General features: G+C 48.0%; 1 protein-coding gene, 1 long non-coding RNA gene and 1 other non-coding gene across 5 annotated transcripts in view; 2 read left to right on the plus strand and 1 right to left on the minus strand.

Moving 5' to 3' along the window:
* Positions 1-4004, plus strand: part of LOC132504807 (uncharacterized) — a 6893-nt gene extending 2889 nt beyond the window's left edge. Inside the window, exon 4 of the long non-coding RNA XR_009535097.1 lies at positions 3576-4004. This is a non-coding gene — a long non-coding RNA (uncharacterized LOC132504807). The remainder of the gene's footprint in view (positions 1-3575) is intronic.
* The window catches only part of DAGLB (diacylglycerol lipase beta), a 31573-nt gene that overhangs the window by 3862 nt on the left and 4399 nt on the right, over positions 1-23312 (minus strand). For 2 of the 3 annotated variants that reach the window (XR_009535092.1, XM_060122432.1), the window contains exons 3-14: positions 18973-19144; positions 17539-17797; positions 15958-16080; positions 14808-14935; positions 13700-13826; positions 12013-12096; positions 10092-10169; positions 7565-7645; positions 7348-7475; positions 1498-1566; positions 1343-1415; positions 85-326 (exon numbers count right to left, since the gene is read on the minus strand). Coding sequence is in view for 2 of the 3 variants with exons in the window: in XM_060122432.1 (XP_059978415.1) it covers positions 85-326; positions 1343-1415; positions 1498-1566; positions 7348-7475; positions 7565-7645; positions 10092-10169; positions 12013-12096; positions 13700-13826; positions 14808-14935; positions 15958-16080; positions 17539-17797; positions 18973-19144 (1564 nt within the window). In the remaining variant the exon portion in view is untranslated. The remainder of the gene's footprint in view (positions 1-84; positions 327-1342; positions 1416-1497; positions 1567-7347; positions 7476-7564; positions 7646-10091; positions 10170-12012; positions 12097-13699; positions 13827-14807; positions 14936-15957; positions 16081-17538; positions 17798-18972; positions 19145-23312) is intronic. The other variant, XM_060122433.1, reaches the window with a different exon arrangement.
* Positions 9330-9402, plus strand: TRNAK-UUU (transfer RNA lysine (anticodon UUU)). Its single transcript has one exon. It is a non-coding gene; the product is annotated as a tRNA-Lys (tRNA).

The raw sequence follows: 23312 nt of genomic DNA on the forward strand, positions 1-23312 counted from the left end.
CCGAGCATCTCTTCAAGTCTCACCCCCGTGAGTCTCCCTTCACCGCTGGTGGGTGACTGACCGCGTCAGGCCCGCCGCACTCACCTCCCTGAAGTGCCCACTTCCTCCAGGTGGATGATCCTGCCGGGAGGGTAGAGAGGGGGGTACTTGGTGGGGGACTCGAGCGGGGAGTCGCTGGAGAAGCTGTAGGCCGGGGACCCGTGCGCCAGCAGGCTCCGCTCCCCGAGGAGAGGCTGCGTCAGGTCGCCCCCATCCAGCTCCGTCGGCAGGTCCTCGGGGTGCCCTCCAAACAGCTCGTACCAGCACGCGCGCAGCAGGATCTTGTACTGAGGGCGAGACCGAGAAGACGGCATGCGTGTGACTCCGTGAGGCTTTCACGGTCCCCGGAGACCTCCTGCGACCCGTGAGCTGGTGGCGGCAACCCCACAGCACTTAGAAGCCTGGCTGCTTTGTTTTTCAACATGGGCCTTAGGAGTGTGGAGGTCAGGGGCCCAAACTCAGGTTTCTCTGGGGCAGTGACGCCATCACACTTGAAGCAATATTTAAAAACCAAATTCAGGCAGATTTTGAGGAAAAATTACCCTTAATTCTTTTTAGGCAATTCTGTAAACCAGTTTTACCCTTTACCCTTAAAGACATTAGATACAAATTTTTTTTTTTTTAATTTGGGGGAGTGTAGCTGATAAGGAGGAAGTTTATCTTTAAATTAAAAAATTTTTTCTAATTAGCAACAAAAAACGTCACAAAACAAAGATGTTAAGTGAAAAATCATCTCTAGTCCCGTTATCTAAATAAAACCACATTTTGGTGTATTTTTTTGGTGAAAGCTATATATACCTCGTCACCTACCCCTGCCTTGGATTACATTCTAAGAAGCATTTTTAATCCTTCCGTTTTTAAAAAAACTCTTCAAAACATCATGGATATTTTTCTCTACTGGTAAATAAAAATGCATTTATATTTGTAACAACTATAATATCCCACAGCCCAGCAATACCAGCGCCTTCTAAACTCTGTATCTGGCAGCCTTATTTTCTAAGCTTTGGGACCAAAACCATCAGAACGCTGTTAGTCATGACAGGACTAAGTATGACCAAAAAAACAAATCACTTAACCAAACAGGGATGGTTCTAGTATAGTATGTTCTAGTTGCAGCTTCCCTGCGCATGGTTTAGCCATTTGCTTCTCAGGCGGCCTCTGCAGAACAGCAGCCAACAGTCTGTGCCGGGGGTAGAAGAGCTTCTAGCAGCATCAGCGCCCTGCACCGTGAGGCCACAAACAGCCTGGCGGGGAGGCCCTAACCCCTGCAGCTCCTCTTCCGCGCCCCCCACCCCCGCGTTACCTTGGGCTTGTTGCAGTGAGCAATCACTCGCAAGATTCTCCTCTTCAGATCTTCCAAGTTGGTCACACTTAACCTGTTGAGCAAAAGACCAGACTGAGGCTTAGAACTGCCTTTCCCGCCAGCCCAAGCCCAGACAGGACAGCCAGCAGACTCACCTGGGAATCACGTCCTTGCCCAGAACAAGTGACACGATGAAGGTCTTAGAGTATTCATAAAGGGATTTGCTGAAATAAAAAAATAAAGTGATTATATTGCCCACAGAAGGCTTCCAAGAGAAAGCAAGTAACTGTACCAAGTTAGGAAGAGGTCAGTGTTCACAGAACTCCACTCTATTCTCCACCCTCTAAAGGGGAAGAGAAATAAGAGATTCCAGGTAGAGCAACTCACTGGCCAGATTCTCTTGAAAAAGTAAAAGGCATGGGGGTTTGCGTTACTAGATGTCAGCACTGGGTAGGCAACTAAGGTACTTAACCCAGTGTGGCGTCAGCAGAGTCAGACGAAGCCAGGGGAAAAGTGAGCATAGACGCCTCCCACAGTAGGGGAAGGATGGGCTTTTAGTAAACAGTGCTGAGATAAAGCACTCAAGATGTGAGCGGGAAGATGAAACGGAATCTCTACCTCATGCTGTACACAAAAAAAACCCCGAATTAAACATAGATTAAAGACCTAGGTAAAGGTGAAAGGTCAGACTAAAAGGCTTTTAAAAGATACGATAGGAGACTAGCTCCATGTCCTTGGGACAGAAAGATTTCTTAAAACGAAAACCTGGGACTTCCCTGGTAGTGCAGTGGTTAAGAATCCACCGGCCAATGCAGGGGACACAGGTTCGATCCTGGTCTGGGAAGATCCCACGTGCCGCAGAACAACTAAGCCCGTGTGCCACAACTACTGAGCCTGCGCTCTAGAGCCCGTGAGCCACAACTACTGAGCCCATGTGCCACAACTACTGAAGCCTGTGCTCCACAACAAGAAGCCACTGCAGTGAGAAGCCCACGCACCGCAATGAAGAGTAGCCCCCGCTCGCTGCAACTAGAGATAGCCTGCACGCAGCAATGAAGACCCAACACAGCCAAAAATAATGACAAATTAGTCAATGTTAAAATTAAGAACTGATAAAGACTTGACCCAGACACATCAAGGACTGAGTATATTTACAACACATACTTAGAACCAACAAAGAAGTGATATACTGAATATATATACAAACCAGTGAGAAAAAAAAGACAATACAATAGAAACGTGGGCAAAAGGAACTTCATGAGAGTGGAAATTCAATAAAAATATGAAGAGACTCAACTTCATCATGGAAATGCAAATTAAACAGTGAAACATCACTGCGTGCCCATCAGATTGACAAAAATGTTCAAATTGGACTCTATGTGTTAGAATGTGGAGGGGTATGCACGCTGCCGGTAAGGTGTGAATGGGTGCAGCCACAACACGCAAAGCGCGAGCATGTGCACACTCCATGACCCAGCACGTCTGTGACAGCCCGATGTCCGTCACCAGCAGAACAGATAATTTGTGATATGTGATGAAACGAGAATTTACACAATAACATTTCAGACATCAAACAATGTGCGGAAAAAAAAAAACAAAAAAAGTATAATTCCCTTTCTCTGAATTTCAAAATCATGCAAATCCAGACTATGCAGAGACATGTCTACAGGTGGTAAAACTGATTTTTTAAAGCAAGGGAAGGGACTTCCTGGCGGTCCAGTGGTTAGGACTCTGCGCTTCACTGCAGGGGGCATGGGCTCAATCCCTGGCTGGGGAGCTAAGATCCTGCAAGGCCACATGGTGCAGCCAAAAATTAAAAAACAATTTTTTTTAGTTAAAAAAAAAAGCAAGGGAAGAATTTTCACAAAGATCAGGACAGTGATTCCCTGTGAACAGGAAAGGAGAGGACACACAGGGACTCTTCTAAGGCACTGGCAACGTTTATTTCTCCACTTGGGTGGGTGCAGAGGTATGTGACTATTTTTAAATCAGCTTTATTGAGGTGTAATTTACAACAGTAAAATCACACCCATTGTAAGTGTACAATTTGATGACTCTTGACAAATGTCTATAATTGTTTAGCAACCACCTCAATCAAGACGTGGAGCATTTCCATCACCCCCCACCCCCGCCCGGCTCCCTGTGTCCTTCTGCAATACCCCATCCCCAACCCCAGGCAACCACTATCTGCTTTTTGTTGTTATAGTTTTGTCTTTTCCAAAATGTCATATAGGGACTTCCCTGGTGGTGCAGTGGTTAAGAATCCACCTGCCAGTGCAGAGGACACAGGTTCAAGCCCTGCTCCGGGAAGATCCCACATGCCACAGAGCAACTAAGCCCATGAGCCACAACTACTGAGCCCGCGTGCCACAACAACTGAAGCCCGTGCACCTAGAGGCCACACTCTGCAACGAGAAGCCACCACAACTAGAGAAAGCCCGCACACAGCAATGAAGACCCAACACAGCCAAAAATAAATAAATAAACTTATTAAAAAAAATTTTTTTTTAAATGTTATAAGTGAAATCACACAGTAAGGTCTCTTGTGTCACGTTTCTTTCACACAGCAAAATGCATCCAAGTTGTATGGATTTTTGCTTATTACTCTAAAAAACATGTTTTATCTTTGTTTCACTGAATAAAAAGTTATTTTAAAAAGTCACTTTCGTGTCTTATATGTATAAATATGTGTTTTAATATTAAAAGAGCTTTTAAAAATTTTAAAGCTACACATTTATGTATAAAGATATTGATAGATTTATAATAATGAAAAAATGAAAAGAATGTAAATATCAGTATGGGAATAAATAAAAGTGGTGTAACCAGATGATAGAAAACTAAGTTAATTTAAAAACATGTTCTCAAAGAACAGTTAAGGATATAATGTATACAGAGTATTAGAAAAACACATATCCACACACAAAGAGCTGGAAGAAAGCAAACATGAATAGTTACAGTGATGACTTCTGGGTAGATCCTGATCTCTCCACTTATTTATATTTTTCAAAAATTCTACGATGGATACAAATTTAATTTTTACCCCTTTCATTTTTTATTTTTTTTAATGGTCATACAGATTTCTTCTATCATCAGGCCAAAGATTATACAGGATTAAGTATGTTGAATCAGAAAAGGAAAATAATTTTCAAACTCAAAAAATGAATTAGTAACCAAATTCAGTGAAGTTGCAGGATACAAAATTAATATACAGAAACTGTTGCGTTTCTATATACTAATAATAAACTATCAGAAAGAGAAGTTAAGAAAACAATCCCATTTATAATTACATCAAAAAGAATAGGACTTCGCTGGTGGTCCTGTGGTTAAGAATCTGCTTTCCAATGCAGGGGACGCGAGTTGATCCCTGGTCAGGGAACTAAGATCCCACATGCCGCAGGGCAACTAAGCCCGCACCGCAACTACTGAGCCCGTGTGCTCTAGAGCCCATGCACCACAACTAGAGAGAAGCCCAAGCATCACAACGAAGATGCAGTGTGCCACAACTCAGACCCAATGCAAACAAATATTGAAAAAAAAAAAGAATAAAGTACCTAGGAATAAATTTAACCAAGGAGGTGAAAGACCTACACAGTGAAAACTAGAAGCCACTGATGAAAGAAACTGAAGAAGACACAAATAAATGAAAAGGTATTCTGTGCTTATGAATTAAAAGAATTACTACTAAAATGTCCATATTACCCAAAGAAATCTACAGATTCAATGTAATCCTAATCAAAATTCCAATGGCATTTCTCAAGAAATAGAACAAACAACACTAAAATTCATTTGGAAGCACAAGAGACCCCAAACAGCCCTAAGCAATCTTGAGAAAGAAAAACAAAGCTGGAGATATCGTGATCCTTGATTTCATAATATAATACAAAGCTAAAGTAATCAGAACAGTATGATGATTAGTATAAATACAGACACACAGATCAATGGAACAGAACAGGGAGCCCAGAAATAAGCCCATGCACTTACGGTGAATTAATTAAGAAGGGAGCTGAGAATACACAGTGGGGAGAAGACAGTCTCTTCGATAAATGATGTTGGGAAAACTGGACCACTATCTCACCATACACAAAAGTTAATTCAAAATGGGTTAAAGACATTTAAATGTAAGACCTGAAATCAGAATACACCTAGAAGAAGACATAGGCAGTAAGCTCCTTGACATTGGTCTTGGTGATGATTTTTTGGATTTGACACCAAAAACAAAGGCAACAAAAGCCTAATCAAATGGGACTACATCCAACTAAAAAGCTTTTGCACAGCAAAGGAAACCATTGACAAAACGAAAAGGCGACTTACTGAATGGAAGAAAGTATTTGCAAATCATATACCTGGTAGAGGTTAAAACCAAAATACATAAAGAATTCATATAACTCAATAGCAATAAGACAATCTGACGGGGACTTCCCTGGCGGTCCAGTGGTTGAAACGCCGAGCTTCCACTGCAGGGGGCGTGACCCCTGCAGGGTTCAAGCCCTGGTCCGGGAACTAGGATCCCACATGTTGCGTGTCCAAAAGAAAAGGGCAGACGATCTAAGTAGACATTTTTCCAAAGAAGACACACAGATGGCCAACAGGTAACGTGAAAAGATGCTCAACATTACTAATCATCAGGGAAATGCAAATCAAATGAAAATGCAAAGCTTGAGATGGTACCTCGCACCTGTCAGAATGGCTATTATCCTAAAAAGATAAACGAAATAACAAGCACTGGCCAGATGTGGAGGAAAGGGAATGCTTGTGCATTGCTGGTGGGGATGTAAACTGGTGCAGCCACTACAAAAGAACAGTATGAAAAAAAAAAACAGTATGGAGGTTCCTCAAAAAACTAAAAATAGAACTACCATATGATGATCCAGCAATTCCACTTGTAGGTATTTATCCAAAGAAGAGGAAGACGCTGACTTGAAAGATACCTGCACCCCCATGTTCACTGCAGCATTATTTACAATAGCCAAGACATGGAAAAAACCTAAGTGTCCGCTAACGGATGAATGGACAAAGACGTGTGTGTGTGTGTGTGTGTGTGTGTGTGTGTGTGTGTGTGTGTGTGTGTGTGTGTGTGTGTGTGTGTGTGTGTGTGTGTGTGATGGAATATTATTCAGCCATAAAAAGTAACGGGGCTTCCCGGGTGGCGCAGTGGTTGAGAGTCCGCCTGCCGATGCAGGGGACACGGGTTCGTGCCCCGGTCTGGGAGGATCCCACATGCCGCGGAGCGGCTAGGCCCGTGAGCCATGGCCACTGAGCCTGCGCGTCCGGAGCCTGTGCTCTGCAACGGGAGAGGCCACAACAGTGAGAGGCCCGCACACGGCAAAAAAAAAAAAAAAAAAAAAAGTAACGAAATCTTGCCATTTGTGGATGGACAACAACCTGGATGGACCTTAAGAGCATTACGCTAAGTGAAATAAGAGACAGAAAGGCAAATACCATGTGATCTCTCTTATATGTGAAAACTGAAAAAACAAACCAAGCTCACAGATACAGAGAACAGACGGGGCTGCCAGAGGCGGGGGGTGGGAGGGGAGGCAGTGAAATGGGAGAAAGGAGTCCAAAGGTACAAGCTTCCAGTTATAAAATCAATAAGTTATTGGGATGTAACGTACAGCATGGCGACTGCAGTTAACCATGCTTTGCTGCGTATGTGAAAGCTGCTAGGAAAGTAAATCTTAAAAGTTCTCACAAGGAAAAATGATTCTGTAACTATCTGTTAACTAGACTTATTGCGATCATTTCACAGCATATACAAATATCGAATCGTTACATTGTACATCTGAAACTAATATAATTATACCTCAGTTTAAAAAAAGTCAAATCAAAGCTATGGTTAGAGAGACCTATGAAAAGCTATCCAGTCTTTTTTCAACCAAACAGGGCTTTGAAACAAACTTCTCCTGAGGATGAGAAATTGTTAACTAACTTGCAGATAAGAGACCAGTTCTGACCATATGACTTGTGAGTAGCACCTCCTTACAGGAAAGGAAACAAAGAAGTACCTCAGCAGCCCCCTGGGCGGGGAAAAGGCGTAACACCTGACTCGTGGGTATGGGCTTCTGAGCATGATGGTCAACAGGGCTGCGGCGCCTGCCCCCAGGCTGTGCCCCACGATGACCAGCCGGTATTCCTAGGGGGCAAATGCAGAATGAGTAAAGGTTAAGAAAACAAATAGCTAATGGCAGAGAAAACGAAAGAAAAGAAGAATTAAAATCTCACAGGTGCAATGCTGAACGCCTGGCTCAAAATCCCGTCGTTGATGAGTCGTCGGTAAACGTATCTGGCAGCTTGAGAAATCCCCTGAAAGTGCAGACACAGAGGTGGCTGGTGACTGTCAGGGCAGGCCTACACAGGGTCTCCTATCGGTGACTCTGTCCCCCCAGACAGGAAAGGCATCCTGGGATCAGCGGGCACATCTACCGCTCACTGCTGTGTTCCTGGCACCTGGCACAGAGCTTGGCAAGAAGCAGGGGCTCAAAATATATTTCCATGAGCGAATAGGTGACGTCAGGAACATCTTTCCACGTCAATGGACATTTCTAAGGCTTCTTCAGCTGCAAAGCATTGTGCTGCGTGGACGTCCCACAATTTACTTTAGCCAAGTCCCCATGGTCCGTCACATTTAGATTATAAATGGCTGGGCTTTTACAAGTATGTTAAAATGTAGAGTTCTGAATCAGTGACAGTGACTAAGCAGCCACTGTTCCTGCAAAAGCAGAACTAAAACCATCGGAAATGAGTTCTAGGAAGGTCAGGCTTTGGTTTCATTTCCAAAAATAGAATGTAAAACTTCCTAACAAATACAGCTATCTCACGAAACAGACTTTTTGAAAATTAAGTAGTTCCCATCGAGGAGAGAAAACCCTGTCAACCAAAAGCATTTTCGGAGTGCTTCCTGCATGACAACACAGGATGGGCCTGGCCACCGGCCCCGGCAGCCTAACCTCCAACAGGATGAAGTGGGAGAAATTCCACATAAGATGGGAGGCTGTTTTGCTCCTCTCTGAAGCTGCTGCAAATTCCTGATTCAGTAGCTCTATAAGCCTGTGAGCAGAACGCAGAACCTGGCCTCGTATGTGAGAAACCAGGAGGTCTGAAGGGTTAACACGCTGTGCACAGTCTGACGGCACTTCTGAACAAACCACCAGATCTCCCTTTCCTCCCCCTCCTACCACACGATGCTGTCGACTTCCGCCAACATTTATTAGGCACCTACCGCGTGTCTGGTTCTGGGCAGCCAGAGCCACTCGGCATCTGGACCACAACTCGGCCGGCTATGAGTCTCCCTGGCACAAGTGTTACAGGTGAAACGCCAAGACCATTTTCAGCTGCACAGCTTTGAACTCCAACCATCGTGGACAGCATCAGAGCCAAAACTCGGTACCGAGGCCAAGAGCAGAGAACAGTCCGTGCCCTTAGGCCCTGAGCAGCAGTCTTCCCGGGGGGGAGGGCAAGAGCTGTGTCACTGAACGAAATGGTGCTGGAGGAGGCCTCCGCTGAGAGCCGGCCAGGCCTGCGGGTCGCAGCTTGGAGGCACAAAGCCTTGGTCTGCGGCCCAAATTCTTCTAAGACCAGAGCCACAGCTGAGCCCACAGGGCTCTGAGGGTATTCCGTGCTTGGCTAGTTGATGCGTCTCTATAAGAAGTTTTAAGTTTCTTATTTGTTTTTCTTTATGCACACCCAGTAATAGTTAAACTGGACTTGTCGGTGAGTTGAGGTGTGAAAAGACAGCTAAGGGATAAAGGAAAAAAGTTCACATTCCTAGGACTGTCAAGCTCCTAAGTGGCGGCAGAACAAAAGCCAAATGCCTCCACGCTGGCTTTTCCCTGAAGTGTCCAGGCACAGAAGAAAACAAAACCCCCCAAAACAACGATAACAAAAAAACCTGGAAGGAAGAAAAGTTGTCCAGACAGGACACTGGGGTTCAATTAGCAGCACCGCAGTCTGGCAATAACACGTGCTTTTATAAAAAGTAAGCATTCCAGCCTAGGTAGCTCAGCTGGGAGAGCATCAGACTTTTAATCTGAGGGCCCAGGGTTCATGTCCGTGTCCAGGCACCAAGAATAAATAAACAGAATTAAAAAAAAAATTAAGCATTCTATTTAAAAAACTATTACTACAGAAGTAATGCATGTTTTGGTTAAAAACCACAAGAAGTGTATAAAAATAGTGGAAGGCCACTGCCCTCCGCCCCCGACATCCTTCTCCCCAGAAGCAGCCGCTGTAACCTTTAGGGAAGGAATCATCCCAGACTTTCCCTCAAATGTTAAAACGCTCAGCTCTACAACCTCGTTAGTCATCAGGAAAATGCGAATCAAAACCACAGTGAGATACCCACTTCACAGCCACTAGAACAGCTACGTTCAAAAAAAAAAAAAAGAGGTCTTCCCTGGTGGTGCAGTGGTTGAGAGTCCACCTGCCGATGCAGGGGACACGGGTGTGTGTCCCGGTCTGGGAAGATCCCACATGCCGCGGCTGGGCCCGTGAGCCATGGCCGCTGAGCCTGCGCGTCTGGAGCCTGTGCTCCGCAACGGGAGAGGCCACAACAGTGAGAGGCCCGCATACCGCCGAAAAAAACAAACAACAAAACACAAAAGTAACCTCTCAGGGCTGTGGTGAGAAGTTGTGCTGGACAGCACCTGGCGCAGAGCAGCGTTAACGCGGGAGACCCCGAACTGAAAATACTCCAGCACCTTCGAGGTTCCCCTTGGCAGAACATTCCAGACCACACGGCCTCGGCTCCTACCTTGTGTGCCCAGCAGTCCTGCACCTCACACTCGAGGTCGACCGGCTCGCTCTCCGCTGACAGGTCCGTAAGGATGTCCTGGAAACAGTGCGTGGGAAGAGGCCGTCAGCTGGGCTGGGCTAGATGAGGGTGGCTGCGTGGGACAGTCCCCTGGGTCAGGCTGTTGAGAATTGGACCCCAGGTGCCTGAACTCGGGAGAGATGCCAGGTGGCCAGGAAGCTCCTGAGGAACCCACGGCGCAATCAGACATGAAGACTGGGGAGGGGACACGTCTAAGACGCACCCTCTGCCCCCACTCCCTGCACACAGCATCTAAGCACCCACGAAGCACAGAGCCCTGGGCCAGGGTGTTGAGCAAAGCATGGTTCCCGTCCTCCATGGGCCCAGTCAACGGCTGGTTGAAACCTAAGGGAGGGTAAGAGACACGTCACACAGAGCAGAGGAGGGGTGAGCGCTGCAGGGCACGGGGGGCTTCCTGGAGGAGGTGGCCTGAGCCAGAGCCTGATGGAAAAGCTGGTTTTCAGGAAGCAGAGGAGAGAACAGAGGCCGGCATCCTCACCCAGGGGAGCAGCAGGACCCAGGGCAGAGGCATCTGAGCACGGGAAGAGGGCAGTGGGCTGGGCTCACGGGCACTTGACTCTGGAGGCATCGAGGGGCCGCGGGCAGAGCCTGGGAGGCTGGTGTGTCCCTGGGACCCGGGGAGGCCCACCTGCGGGGGAAGGGGCCCCAAAGGTGGCTCTGGCGCTGCCAGGGCTGGGAACTGTGCGCCACAGTGCCGACAGCCTCAACAAGAACCAGGAACCGTGTATAAAACGCAGCGGGAACTGCCTGAGGTTTGCGAGCAGTGGCAGGTCTGACTATGTTCTAGAAAGAGTCCTCTGGACAGTACAAAGGACAGACTGGGAAAACGCGAGACGACAGACAGGGACCGAGGTAGAGGACCTGTCGCTGGCCCAGGAAAGAGAGGCCTGGGACCAGAACCAGGGCTGCGGTGCTGGGACTGGAGGAGACGGGCCAGAGAGGGGCCGGGCAGGACCACACACGACAGACTGGGCAGGAAGCGAGGAGAGAGCCAGAGACGACTTCAGCTCTGCGGCTTCTTGGTGGGCAAGGGGGCGCCGCATGGTTACTGGGGTGGGCGGTGCCGACGGGAGAGGAGACCCAGGAGCGGGGGCCCGGGCAGACCCAGATAGCTCCTGGCGAGGCAGGGGCAAGGTTGGCGGGGGGCGGGGGGAAGCAGAAGAGGGTGGAGTCTCGTTTCATTTCCTGGGTCAGGAGAAAAGAGAGAACTAGGAAATGAGACTGAGGAACAGCCAAGAAGAGACCAAAAAGCACAACACAGGAGAGAAGAATGTCGCCAGGTGTCTTCGTGGGGCAGAGACCAAGCAGGACGGGAGGGGGCCGCTGGGTGGGGCTGGGCAGTGCTCGTTCCCACGGCACCGGGGGAGCAGCGGCCAGGGGAGCAGCGGCCAGGGGAGCCAGGGGCAGGCACGTCGGGCCGGCTGAGGCCCCCAACAGGAACTGGGGAGGTGGGGTGGGGGGTACCTAAGAGTGGGCTGACTTTGGACTGCATGACTTAACCTACTGTTATTTCTGGCTTTGGGTGCAGAAAATTCAAGGGGAGGGTCACCCGGTTTGGGGGCCCAGGGAATCCAGTGGGCACCCGCCCGGGAATAGGGGAGCCCAGCCCAGCCAGCGTCTAAGTTTCCAGTATTTCTTGGTTAAAAGGAAATGGCTTTCTCTGCTTTTTCAAAGGGAACATTTGACAGCCCTGGACTCGCCTCCCTGTTTTCCACACCCGGTGTTTCCCTGTGTCTGATGCTGTCGCTTACGAAGGTTTCCCCTCAGTTCCAGGAAAGCTGCGTCTTAGCTGCTGACTCCCCGCCCCCAGCCCCCTGGGCCAGCGCGCCAGGCTCCGTACCTGGAGAGACATGGTTCCCCTCACAGCCACCACCACCGACTCCTTCCTGTGGTCCAGGGCCACTAAGAAGGGGAGCTCGTACACCTGGGAGAGAGGAATGAGCATTAGCACAGGTGTCTGCGGACACGGCCGGGCCAGCCCACAGCGTGTAACACACGCACTTCCGAGCACAGCGCGGAGGGGTGCACTGATCCCCACCTCTGCTCGTTCTCAGTAGACAGTGTGACTTCTGATTCTCAGTGATGAAAGGCTCTCTAAAGCCAAGCCCCTTTTACCCTCGGGGGCAGGGGATAGAGCCATCTCAGCGGGCAAGACCAGAGCCTCCACTCTGGGTCAGTGCAAGCAGCGGGTGACAGGCTCTGGGCGCCGTAAGCACCCACTTGCATCAGCACCGACCGCGGGTCCAGCAGTAACCCTGGGCTCCTGCCTTCGCATCTGCAGAGGCTCCTGGAGGAGCAGCGAGAGGGTCTGGGTTAGGCAGACCTGCCTCAGGAACTCTGCTCCACCCCATTCCTGCCGTGGGACCCCAAGCAAATGTCTGAAGTTCTCTTCGACCCCATTTCCTCATCTTTAAGGAGGACAGCATGGTGTGCTGTCCTCCAGCTGGTGTGACACCACGGGGACGGCCACCTGTGCGTGGTGAACGGTCGTGCATGTGGAGCCAGCAGGAGAGGACAGACTGCCGACTTCACTGCCCTGGTTTCCGCAGGAGAGGGACTTCTACTGATGACCTTGTGGGGCGCTCCTTGAAAGAGCCCACAGAGCAGTCACGAGCCTTCTGTGGAAAATCACCTCCTTTAAACCCCATCCGCTTTCTGTCATCACCACGCGGTGACAGGGCAGCACAGGGCTCACGGGCTCCTGCGCTTTGCTGGGTACCAGATTCACTGCGGACATGAAAACAAGATCCTGGACGTTCTGATCTCAGTGGGGTGGGGTGTGACTTTTACACCTCCCAGGTGAGTCTAAAATGCAGCAGTTTGGGAGCCAGGGGGGTCAAGAACAGGACACCAGTGGTTGCCTGGATCGTCTGTGCGCTGGAACCATGGGGGGCTCCTGAGCTGGGGTCCCATCGCCACAGATTCTGACTTTATTCATGTGGAGTCTGGCCGGGGCTTCTGAGTTTTAAAAGCTCTCCAGGAGATCCCAGTAGACAGCAGACGTGAGAGCCGCTGCGCTTGGCTGCAGGTTCTGGGCTTCCGGTGCCTGTGAGGACCGTGTGGGGAGCCACGAAGCAATGCAGGACGGGTCCCTGAAGCCAGACTGGCTTCCGCAGGTTCACTAGCCAGCCCTGCGATTCCGGGACCCTCCCAAGTGTGAGACCCACTGCACTGCACTGCACTGCACTGCACTCATAGGATGGAGCTCAGACCCAGAGACTAGGATTGATCAACCCCGGTGACCTGTGTGGGATTAACGCCAAGTGCAACTCATTGTTCTCCACTAAAAATGGGCTCAGGTGAAACACAGCATAGTCTCTCTGATGAAGACTTTCTGCCCCATCTTATGTTAAACCTGTGGGGGCTTCAAGAGCGTTTGTGAACCTCGAAGATAGTGCGCTAAACTCGGGGTACGTGTCTGTGTATGTGTCTCCACACATTTTTCCGGGGGAATAGTTTATAACGCCCACCAGAATCTCGAAGGACTCCAAGACCCAGAAGAAGTTAGGAGGCACTGCTCACCCTACCTTGTCGTGAAAGCTGACGTGAATGAAATCCCGGTACTGCAGCCCCGTCGTCTGCAGGATGGAGCCAAAGTGACAGTTGAGCTGATCACCTCCAACCAAGTCATAATCGGTTGTCCGGCTTCTGCAACTAAAACGGGGGCAGAGGCGTTACTGCGCCAACCAGAGCCACGTACCGAGGAAGACCCCACCCTGCCGTCCCGTTTCCTAGCAAACCTGAGGGCACCCGCTGCAAGTCTGCACAGCTCAGTCTGGCGAACCTATAGTGGCCTTGAAATGACACTTCTGTGTACACGACTTACTACAGTCTGACTTATTTATTAATGCTTTACATACTCAAAACTTAAACCAACAAGGATGGGAGAGACCCTAAAATCAAGAGGAATGGGACAAGCCAGCATCAGGTATCTCCTGATACGATGTACTAAGAAGGACGCGCGCTCCGCATGGAAGCATTCCTGCCAAAGATGTGTAACTTGAACCTAATTGTGAAGAAGTCACCAGACGAATGCAAAGTGAGGGCAGCCTACAAAGTACCCAGACTGTCCTTTTCAAAAGGTCGATATTGTGAAAGACTTAAAAAAAAAAAAAAAAGACTGAGGAACTGTTCCAAACTGGAGGAGACTCAGGAGACATGACAGCTAAATGCAATCCACGCTCCTGGACTGGAAGAAAATGTGCTACAAGGGGTATTACTGGAACAACTGGAAAAATTGGAATAGCTAATGATTAATGATAAACTTCCTGAATTTTATAACTGTACTGTAATTTATGGCAAAGAAAGACCTCGTGCTTAAGAAATACAAGCTGAAGTAATTCGAGGGAAAGGGGCATGATGCCCGCAACTGAATCTCCAGTGGTACTGCGGGGAGAAACGTATTTATGGAGAGAGTGATACAGCACATGTGACAAAACTGAGTCACCACTGGTCATTTTAGATAAAGGACGTGGGCGTTCTTAGCACTGCTCTTGTGGTTTTGGAAATATTTCAAAATAGGAAGTTTTTTTAAACAAGGAAATGGGATTATTTTTAGAAAATAAAGTACGGACACCATAGCAAGCAACATCCGGGGCGGAATGAGGATGGAGGCCTCAGACGGTGCCGACCTACCAGTCACCACCAATCCTGCACAGCCCTGTAAAAGGGTTTCTGTAAATATAGAGGGGCCACCCATAGGCAGCTGCGGCGAACTGCATGTAGTGATGACAGTTTTCTAATTCTGCGTCCAAATCAGCTTCCTGGAAGAGAAGAAGAAAAGCTTTTTGTTTAGGGGAGCCCATCAAGGAGAGGATCAACACACTATGATCTTTCTTTTTTTTAACCTGATTTTCATTTTATATTGGAGTATAGTTGGTTTACCATGTTGTGTTAGTTTCAGGTGTACAGCAAAGTGATTCAGTTATACATATATGTATCAGTTATACATATATGTACATATACATACATATTCAGTTATACATATACCTTTTCAGATTCTCTTCCCATATAGGTTATTACAAGACGTTGAGTCCCTTTGCTACAAAGTAGGTCCTTGTGGACTATCTATTTGATAAACAGTAGAACACACTATGATCTTAAACCTGAACTCAAATTCCCGATTCTTCCCTTTCTTTCTTCAGGGAATAGACCTCTCGGAGGACTTCCACTGGGAAAACTGGTCCTTAAATACAGACAGATGAACCCCTCATTTTCAGAGAATGCAGAAGTTAGCAGCAAAAATCCCTAATGACTTTTCTGACTCCTGGTGAAATAAGCCCAGGACTTCCTGCTGGATGCAGATGCAGACGCCCCTGCAACAAATGGGCTTCTGGGAACTAGGTGCAGAGATAGACACACAACCCGTATGCAATTTTCTCTTTCAAAAGCACAGAAGAAGTCTGTGGCGGGAAAGCAATCATCAAGCAAAGCTGAACTGGCTCTGTTCCCCAGACCCAGAGAAGAGAGCAAACACACTCTGGGAGAACCAGGTCCCACCCCAGAGGGAATTTTCGATATGCAGACAACAGCCAATTTCCTAAAAGAGAATCTCAGGGGAAAAAGAAAAAAAATACAATGGGTGGTGAACGGGCCAGGTGGGCTCCCTCTGCGTGAACTCCAGGTGGTGAGGAGATGCCTCACCGGACAGGTGACAGACCACAACTAGCAAAAGCCACAAGTCAGATTCCAATCAACTGCTCCTGAAACGGTTGCTTTTTTTTTTTTAATTTACAAGTAGGTGTAAATGTCAAAACGGTACAGCTCAACGGAGACGTGGGCTTACCTGGGAGGGCCCTGGGGAATGGCTGACCACCTCGTCAGGCTCCTGGTTGTTCCTGATGCTGTCCTGTTGCTGGTGGAGGAGAGCGAGCCCTGCTGCAATGTCGCTGGGCACCAGGTCCGTGTCCTGGGTGGGAAACCACAGGGCTTATCATAAACCCAGCGGGAACGGCCCACGAGCTCCCGAGGGCCCAGTTTTACGCAGTTCACATGCACACACATGCACATACACATACGGCTACGTGTGAAAAGGTGTTTTGAAAACTATTTCCCTTTCAGGACTCCTGCATGTGGGCTTCGTGTCTCTCGCCATCCTGCCCTCACACAAACCTGCTCGAGAACATAAATATTGTACTGATCTCTGCTCTCAGGCTTCACGTCAAGGGAGTCGGCTATTTTTAATCTACTTCATATCGCCCGTGAAGTGGGTGAGTAAATGGGTAAATGTGCCCTCTTTGGAGTAACGTCTGATTTTGGCCCAGGTTTACACTCTTCCTGCTCAAGATGCTGAGAAGGTTTTGTTGAAAGAGTCCACGGCAGAGATGCATGAGACTGGACTTATACTCACTGGGCAGAACGAGCCTCAGAAAGACCCGCAAACTAGGAAAGTAACCGAGTAAGTGTCCAGAGCCTGACCCGACCCTCTCCTTCCCGAGGGACACGGAGCAGATGGGAGTCCACGAGAAACCAGGTACTGGCTACTCGGCCACTTGAGCCATCAGTTCTGCCCACGATGCAGGTTAAGACGTCCTCTAAGAATAGCCAGGTTCTCTTCCTCCTTCTTTCAACAATCTTAAGACCGGGTTGAAGTGCTCCTTTGAAATTATTTAGGGGGACACACTTCTCTCATCCCTATGTGGATGCTGCTGGTTACGGAGCCAGCCTTGAACAGGGCAGGCCTGGACACCACAGAGAGGTGAGATAAAGACTGGCGGGCGGGCACGACGTCAAGAGAACTCCTCTCTCTCACTTGGCTGCAGTACTGAACATAAGAGGAGTTTATCAGAGATCATTATAAGAGAAATTGGATGTGAAAGAAAAACAAATGTTTCCAAATCACTGAAGAAACTGCTCTAGAACCATGACACCCTTCTGCATTGCAACTGTCTTTAAAAAGAGAATCATCTGTCATTTCCATCATGCCATAAAGTTGTAAGAAACCAGGGCCCGATACTACCTCGGAGGCACGACACTGCCGGGATCTGGCATCTGCTGAGAACCAGCTGGACAAAGAACGTAGGAAACGACTGGCAAAAGATTCTCAAAATGTACAGGTTCCACTACTTAGTTCCTTAAGAACTAATTCAAAATCTTAACTGTGTAACAGATGGGCGTCAACACAAGGATGCGCCGACCAGGGCGTGGGGTCCGTGAGCACGGGGCCCTGGGTCCCTGCTCCCTGGAGCTCTCGGGCGCTCACCCCAGGGCACACCTCCACCCGCCGCACCCACAGGGGACTCACTCTCAGGAGGTGTTTTATGTCAACAGGGAGACAACAGGGTTCAAAATGCAGAGAACTCATCTTCTCAAAAGAAGTGTTTACTTAAACAGAAGAAAGAGACCAGAGCAGACCCCGTCGGCTTACTGAAAAGTAGGTTGAGAAAAGCTCTGCCGTACTCGAAAAAGCAACTCGAGTACGGTCGTCTTTGCCGACGCAGCAGCACAGGAACTTGATTCTCGTTTCCCACACGCTTGTAGCTGCCGTCTTGAGGCCATTAAGTAACTGGCTGGACTCACGACTATCCAGGTGATGGGGGCCCGCAGGGGGATACGGAGCCATCTTCCCCCCCAGCGGGTCAAAGACGATGACGATGGTGACCACGGTGGAGGCGATGATGATCCAGCTGCGACACAGAGAGAGGAAAAGGCTTGGGGGCTGCAGTCCTGAAGTGACCCAGGGGGTCACTCTCTGCATCTGTACAACTTGTGGCTCTTGTTACTAAGGAAGATGGGGGTCTCCCAGAACCTGGCGGAGGCGGGCAACTTGTTTCTTCTAGAAAGTTCCTTACGAGCCCATGGCCAACCCAGGCACGACAAAGATCAGAGCCCCAAAAGCCACAAAAGGAAAAGGGGAAGTGTCTGGTGGGCAGAGCCTCGGCCTGGGCATGGAAGTCCCTGACCTTGACCCAGGCCTACTCCCCAGGATCTCGGGGTTCCCCTCAGTAAAACCAAAGGAGGCTTCCCGTGCCACGGGATACCCTCACAGGTCTTTCATTCATACGTTTCAATATTTCTAGGTTGTCCACCATGCGCAAGGCGCCCTGGGTCCATGAGCACGTGTGCTCCTGGAAGGTGGCCCAGGAAGGGCCGCCACGGCCTCTCCCGAGAGGCTCAGCAGGGCAGCGGGAGCCTCCATCCCCTTATGTACAGCATGAGGGGGTGTGACTAGATCATCTGTAAGATTTTTAGTCTGGAAAGGGCATAAACCTTATTCCAGCGGATTATTTCCTGCAGCAATTCCAGAGACTATATTTCTTCACGTCCTACTTTTAGTTTTGGCCCTATTTTGGTCTTCAGGTCTCTTCCTTCTTGTAAGGGAAGGGAGGGAATGCAGAAAAATGAGAACGGGTAAGAAAGGAAACTACATCAATAAATGCATAACGGGAGATGAACTATTCCTCGTGTATGAACAAGTGCCTCTGCATTTTTATGATTTACTCAGAAAGATTCCTTTCTGGGCTTCCCTGGTGGCACAGTGGTTGAGAGTCCGCCTGCCGATGCAGGGGACGCGGGTTCGTGCCCCGGTCTGGGAGGATCCCACGTGCCGCGGAGTGGCTGGGCCCGTGAGCCATGGCCGCTGAGCCTGCCCATCCGGAGCCTGTGCTCCGCAACGGGAGAGGCCGCAACAGTGAGAGGCCCACGTACCGCAAAAAAAAAAAAAAAAAAAAAAAAGATCCCTTTCTAACTATATTAGGAAGCCTGCACGACACTGGGCCACCTCAGTTATTCAGAAGGTATTTGTTTACCTGCATCTTGAGTACATTTTGGACAAGAAATTGCAGAAGACTGGAGACCTCACCTGACGGCGACAGTCGCAATGATGCCATTCCCCACCGTCCTGTCACACTGAACACCGTCCTCTATCCAGGCGGCCCCCAGGGACGCCCAGACCATCTCTGGCAGAAAGAGTGCCAGGCGCACGTAGAGCAGCTTAGACATGGATTTCCGTGGTCCAGGATTACAAATGGTCCCTGAAACACAGAAAATGTTCAAACTGGTCACTTGCCCCTTCAGAGAGGAGTAGTCGCCTGTCACAGCACATGTGTGTCCCATAGGCTCACCCGCCACCTGACTTTTCTGCCTGTACTTGGGCAACAATGCCTAAGTTTGAGAGCAAGAGACAAAGCGAGGGATGGGAAACATGACAAAAAGCCTCAGATTCATTTCTTAGACTTACCAGCGTTTAAAAACACTTCTGGGTTCTAACTAGAGTGACAATAAAATCACTGTCCAAATTGGGATACTTCTGAGAGCAAAGGGAGGCTCTATTAATAATGCTGGGACAATCAACATAAAACAGAACTGTCACCAGCAAACAGAGGTATACAGTCACCCGGGTTCCCACAGCCAGGAAAATCCAGGCACCACCTGAAACGGCATGGGCCCGTTATTCTTTAATCCTCCCAATGGCTGTGACATCGTCATCATCCCATTTTACAAATGAGGACGCTGAGGCTCAGAGGGCTTAGCAACCACTTTCTAAAACATAATCCAGATTCGCACGCTGCAGGCTCTCTGCCTCACCAATGCTCCGTGGTCCTCACTTTTGGGAAGCGAACAATTCTGATGTGTGAGACCACTTGTAGAAGCTCACCACTTAGACACAACATTTAAAACTGAGTTTGGGGCTTCCCTGGTGGTGCAGTGGTTGAGAGTCCGCCTGCCAATACAGGGCACACGGGTTTGAGCCCTGGCCCGGGAAGATCCCACATGCCGCGGAGCAACTAAGCCCGTGCGCCACAACTACTGAGCCCACGTGCCACAACTACTGAAGCCCGAGCACCTAGAGCCCGTGCTCTGCAACAAGAGAAGCCACGACAATGAGAAGCCTGAGCACTGCAATGAAGAGTAGCCCCCACTTGCCGCAACTAGAGAAAGTCCGCGCGCAGCAACGAAGACACAACGCAGTCAAAAACAAACAAATAAACTTATAAAAATAAATAAATAAATAAAACTGTTTGTAAAACAAATCCAAGTATCATTAGAGGCCTGTGTACTTTAATTCTTGGTGTAAATCAACTCTCTCCCTTTGGGAAAAAGTTGTGATAAACACCAATTTCAGCAACATAAAAATGCCACATGATTAAAACAAAAACAGTGACTGAAAAAAAATCTAAGATCTAAAAAATAATTGGATAAGGAAATAGCTTTTAAATTCCAAAAGCTACCTTCCATTAGAATGAATTACTCAAGAGTCATATTTTAAAATATTAGACACTATCCGGCCTTCTTTTTGGCACAAAGACACAATGTTCTAAGATAACTGAAACAGCACGCCCTCTCTCTCCCTGAGGGACAAATAGTGCAGGTATGTAAAAGCCAGTCCTGCATCTGGAGTGTATTATTATATAGCAATAGTCAACCAGCAGAGAGAAACAGGAAACAGCACCTGCTCACATCCTACCTCCTGGAGGGCTAGGATTCCAAAGAAGAGGCTGCTGGAGCAGGGAGGCTCCAGCCCGGGACCCTGCCCGGATGAAGCAAGCTCAGAGGTAAGGAAGCAGGAGACGGAGTTCTGGTGAAGGGTCCAGAGAAGACGTGAGAGACTAAAAAAGCCTTTTTATGTTTACGCTTTGCCTAGAAAAGCATTTTTATTTTACGCAGACCTTTATTTTCTCCTCGACGTAAAGAGCTGCCGGTGTGGATCTGGTGCTGCAGCGAGCATCACAAGGCTGACGCCCCAGAATGAATGAGCGTGGCTACGTTCCCGATCGTAATGTCCCTGACGCCGTCTCAGGAAGGAACCCTGTTGCCCTTCACATGGCTGAGCCGATGACATGAGAGCCACACAAGGAAGGCCCGTGTCACAGAATCTCGGGACTTGACACCTCTAGCCACTGCAGTGATTTTCTCCGGCATAAGAGGAGCTCTTAAGACAAACGCCGAGGCCATGCAAGATGTCCCAGAATACGAACCAAACACAGCGAAGGGCAGACCTTGGAAGTGGAGGGCGCTCTCTCAGAACACCATAGGCACGAGGGTGGATCTTCCCTAATTAAACCTCCCACATGGCCAAAACAGTAGGATTTCATCAGGGAGGTTCTCAAATCAAAACTAGAAACTACCACGATATCAAGATTCTACAGTGAAGACCAAGAAAGAGGTAACTACACAAGCGTCGGTTTTCTGGATAAAGATGACTGAATTCTCTTTGTTCCAAATGCACCCTTACAATGTGTGCTGTTTCGTTTAGAGGTGTATCAGCCAAAAGCTTCAGAAACAAGGCCTTTCCGTTCAAATGACAGATTAACTATTGAGATGACTTACGAAACAGAAGGGGTGATGGGAGTTACCCATGTATCAGTAATAAGGTTTACCAAGGGGTTCACGGTTATTAAAAGATACACCTAAAGTTTATAACTTGTAAAAAACTCTGGTTCTGTGCAGGCAATGCAGGTAAAGGGTGAAAAGTTCAAAGCGCTCAAGTGGGTATAAAGTAAATGTTAAGCCTCCCTCCCACCACTGAATCCCAGCCCTCGGTCACCTTCCCTCAAGGTAAACTAGTCACTCATGTACCCACCCCAGAGAGTCCACACATAAACCAAACAGATAAGTTTATCCCTTTACAAAAAAGTAACAAACTACATACAGTGTCCTGTAGCTTAGCATATTGGAAATCACTCCTTGTCCATTCACAAAGCATTTCACATTCTTTTTAACAGGTGCACAGGAGACCATCATGTGAACGAGCGACACTTAAACCGGCGGCCTATTGACAGGCACCTAGTTTCTTCCAATCTTTCATGCCTACAAGCAACACTGTGGCAAACTTCAAGTATTTTGCACACATGCTAATATATAGGGAATAAACCGGCTGATACCCACACGTACACAACACACACAGCCAAATTAGGCTTCCAAGAGATTCAACAAATCTACATGCCCACCAACAAAATGAGCGGCCTGAGCAGAAGGGAGGTTCTGGGGAAGGCGTTCCCTGCTCCAGGAAAGACCCAGAAGCAACAGTCTCACAACTGCACAGATTCACCAACCCAGTGTATGATGATGAATTTTCCTTACTGTGATTGAGGCTGAATGTTTTTTTATATATGTAAAAATCTTTTACTTATTTTATTGTTCACCATATTTGCCCATTTTTGCGCTATTGGTCTTTTTCTTATTTATCGTAGAGCCCTTCTATATTAAGGAGATTGGCTCTAAGTCTCATCTATTACAATATTTTTTCCCATTTGTCTTTTTTTTTCTTTGAAAAAGTAAGAGAAAAACTTTATTTCAAACAGGTTCAGTGGTATGCATGCTACAGCAAAGGCTGGTTGTAACAGCAGTTTCATTTCAAACCTGAATTGGTGCACAAATGTGACACTGTTAAGCAATGATCAATTACTGCTAAAATGTGGATTAAATCCACCAATATGCCAATTCTGACATTTATTATAGATTCTATTATTTATTTTAGTAGTAGAGGTTAATTTTCATCAGAAGAAAATGAAAACAACCTTATGGCTTCTACTAAGGTAATGAGCTGTATCCCCAGTACTGCTTTGAAATTATACCCCTAGGTTGTTAAGAGAAATTCTGACTTCATCCAAATGTATTACTTCACTGATAATCTTCAGTCATCATCTACTGTCGGCTTGATGGTTATTCCTCTTCTTATCTGACCCTAACCATCATCTGTCTTTTTTTTTAACTTTATGGTGTTCTTCACTGAAATTTACATAATATTTAAAATAAAGCATATGATGTTATTGATTTGTAACAAATTGGCAATTAAACTAACATGTTTTTATAAAATACTGTCTTCAGTTCAGTTGTGGTATCTTTACCTACAAGTATCAGAAACTCAAACTGGTTTAAAAACAAAACAGGGTGCTTCCCTGGTGGTGCAGTGGTTAAGAATCCGCCTGCCAATGCAGGGGACACGGGTTCGAGCTCTGGTCCAGGAAGATCCCACATGCTGCGGAGCAACTAAGCCCGTGCGCCACAGCTACTGAGCCTGCGCTCCAGAGCCCGCAAGCCACAACTACTGAGCCCATGTGTCATAACTACTGAAGCCCATGTGTCTAGAGCCCGTGCTCCGCAACAAGAGAAGCCACCTCAATGAGAAGCCAAGAGTAGCCCCCGTTCGCCGCAACTAGAGAAAGCCCGCACACAGCGATGAAGACCCAACACAGCCAA

This window comes from Lagenorhynchus albirostris, chromosome 15 (genome assembly GCF_949774975.1).
Source record: "Lagenorhynchus albirostris chromosome 15, mLagAlb1.1, whole genome shotgun sequence".
NCBI classification, from domain to species: domain Eukaryota; kingdom Metazoa; phylum Chordata; class Mammalia; order Artiodactyla; family Delphinidae; genus Lagenorhynchus; species Lagenorhynchus albirostris.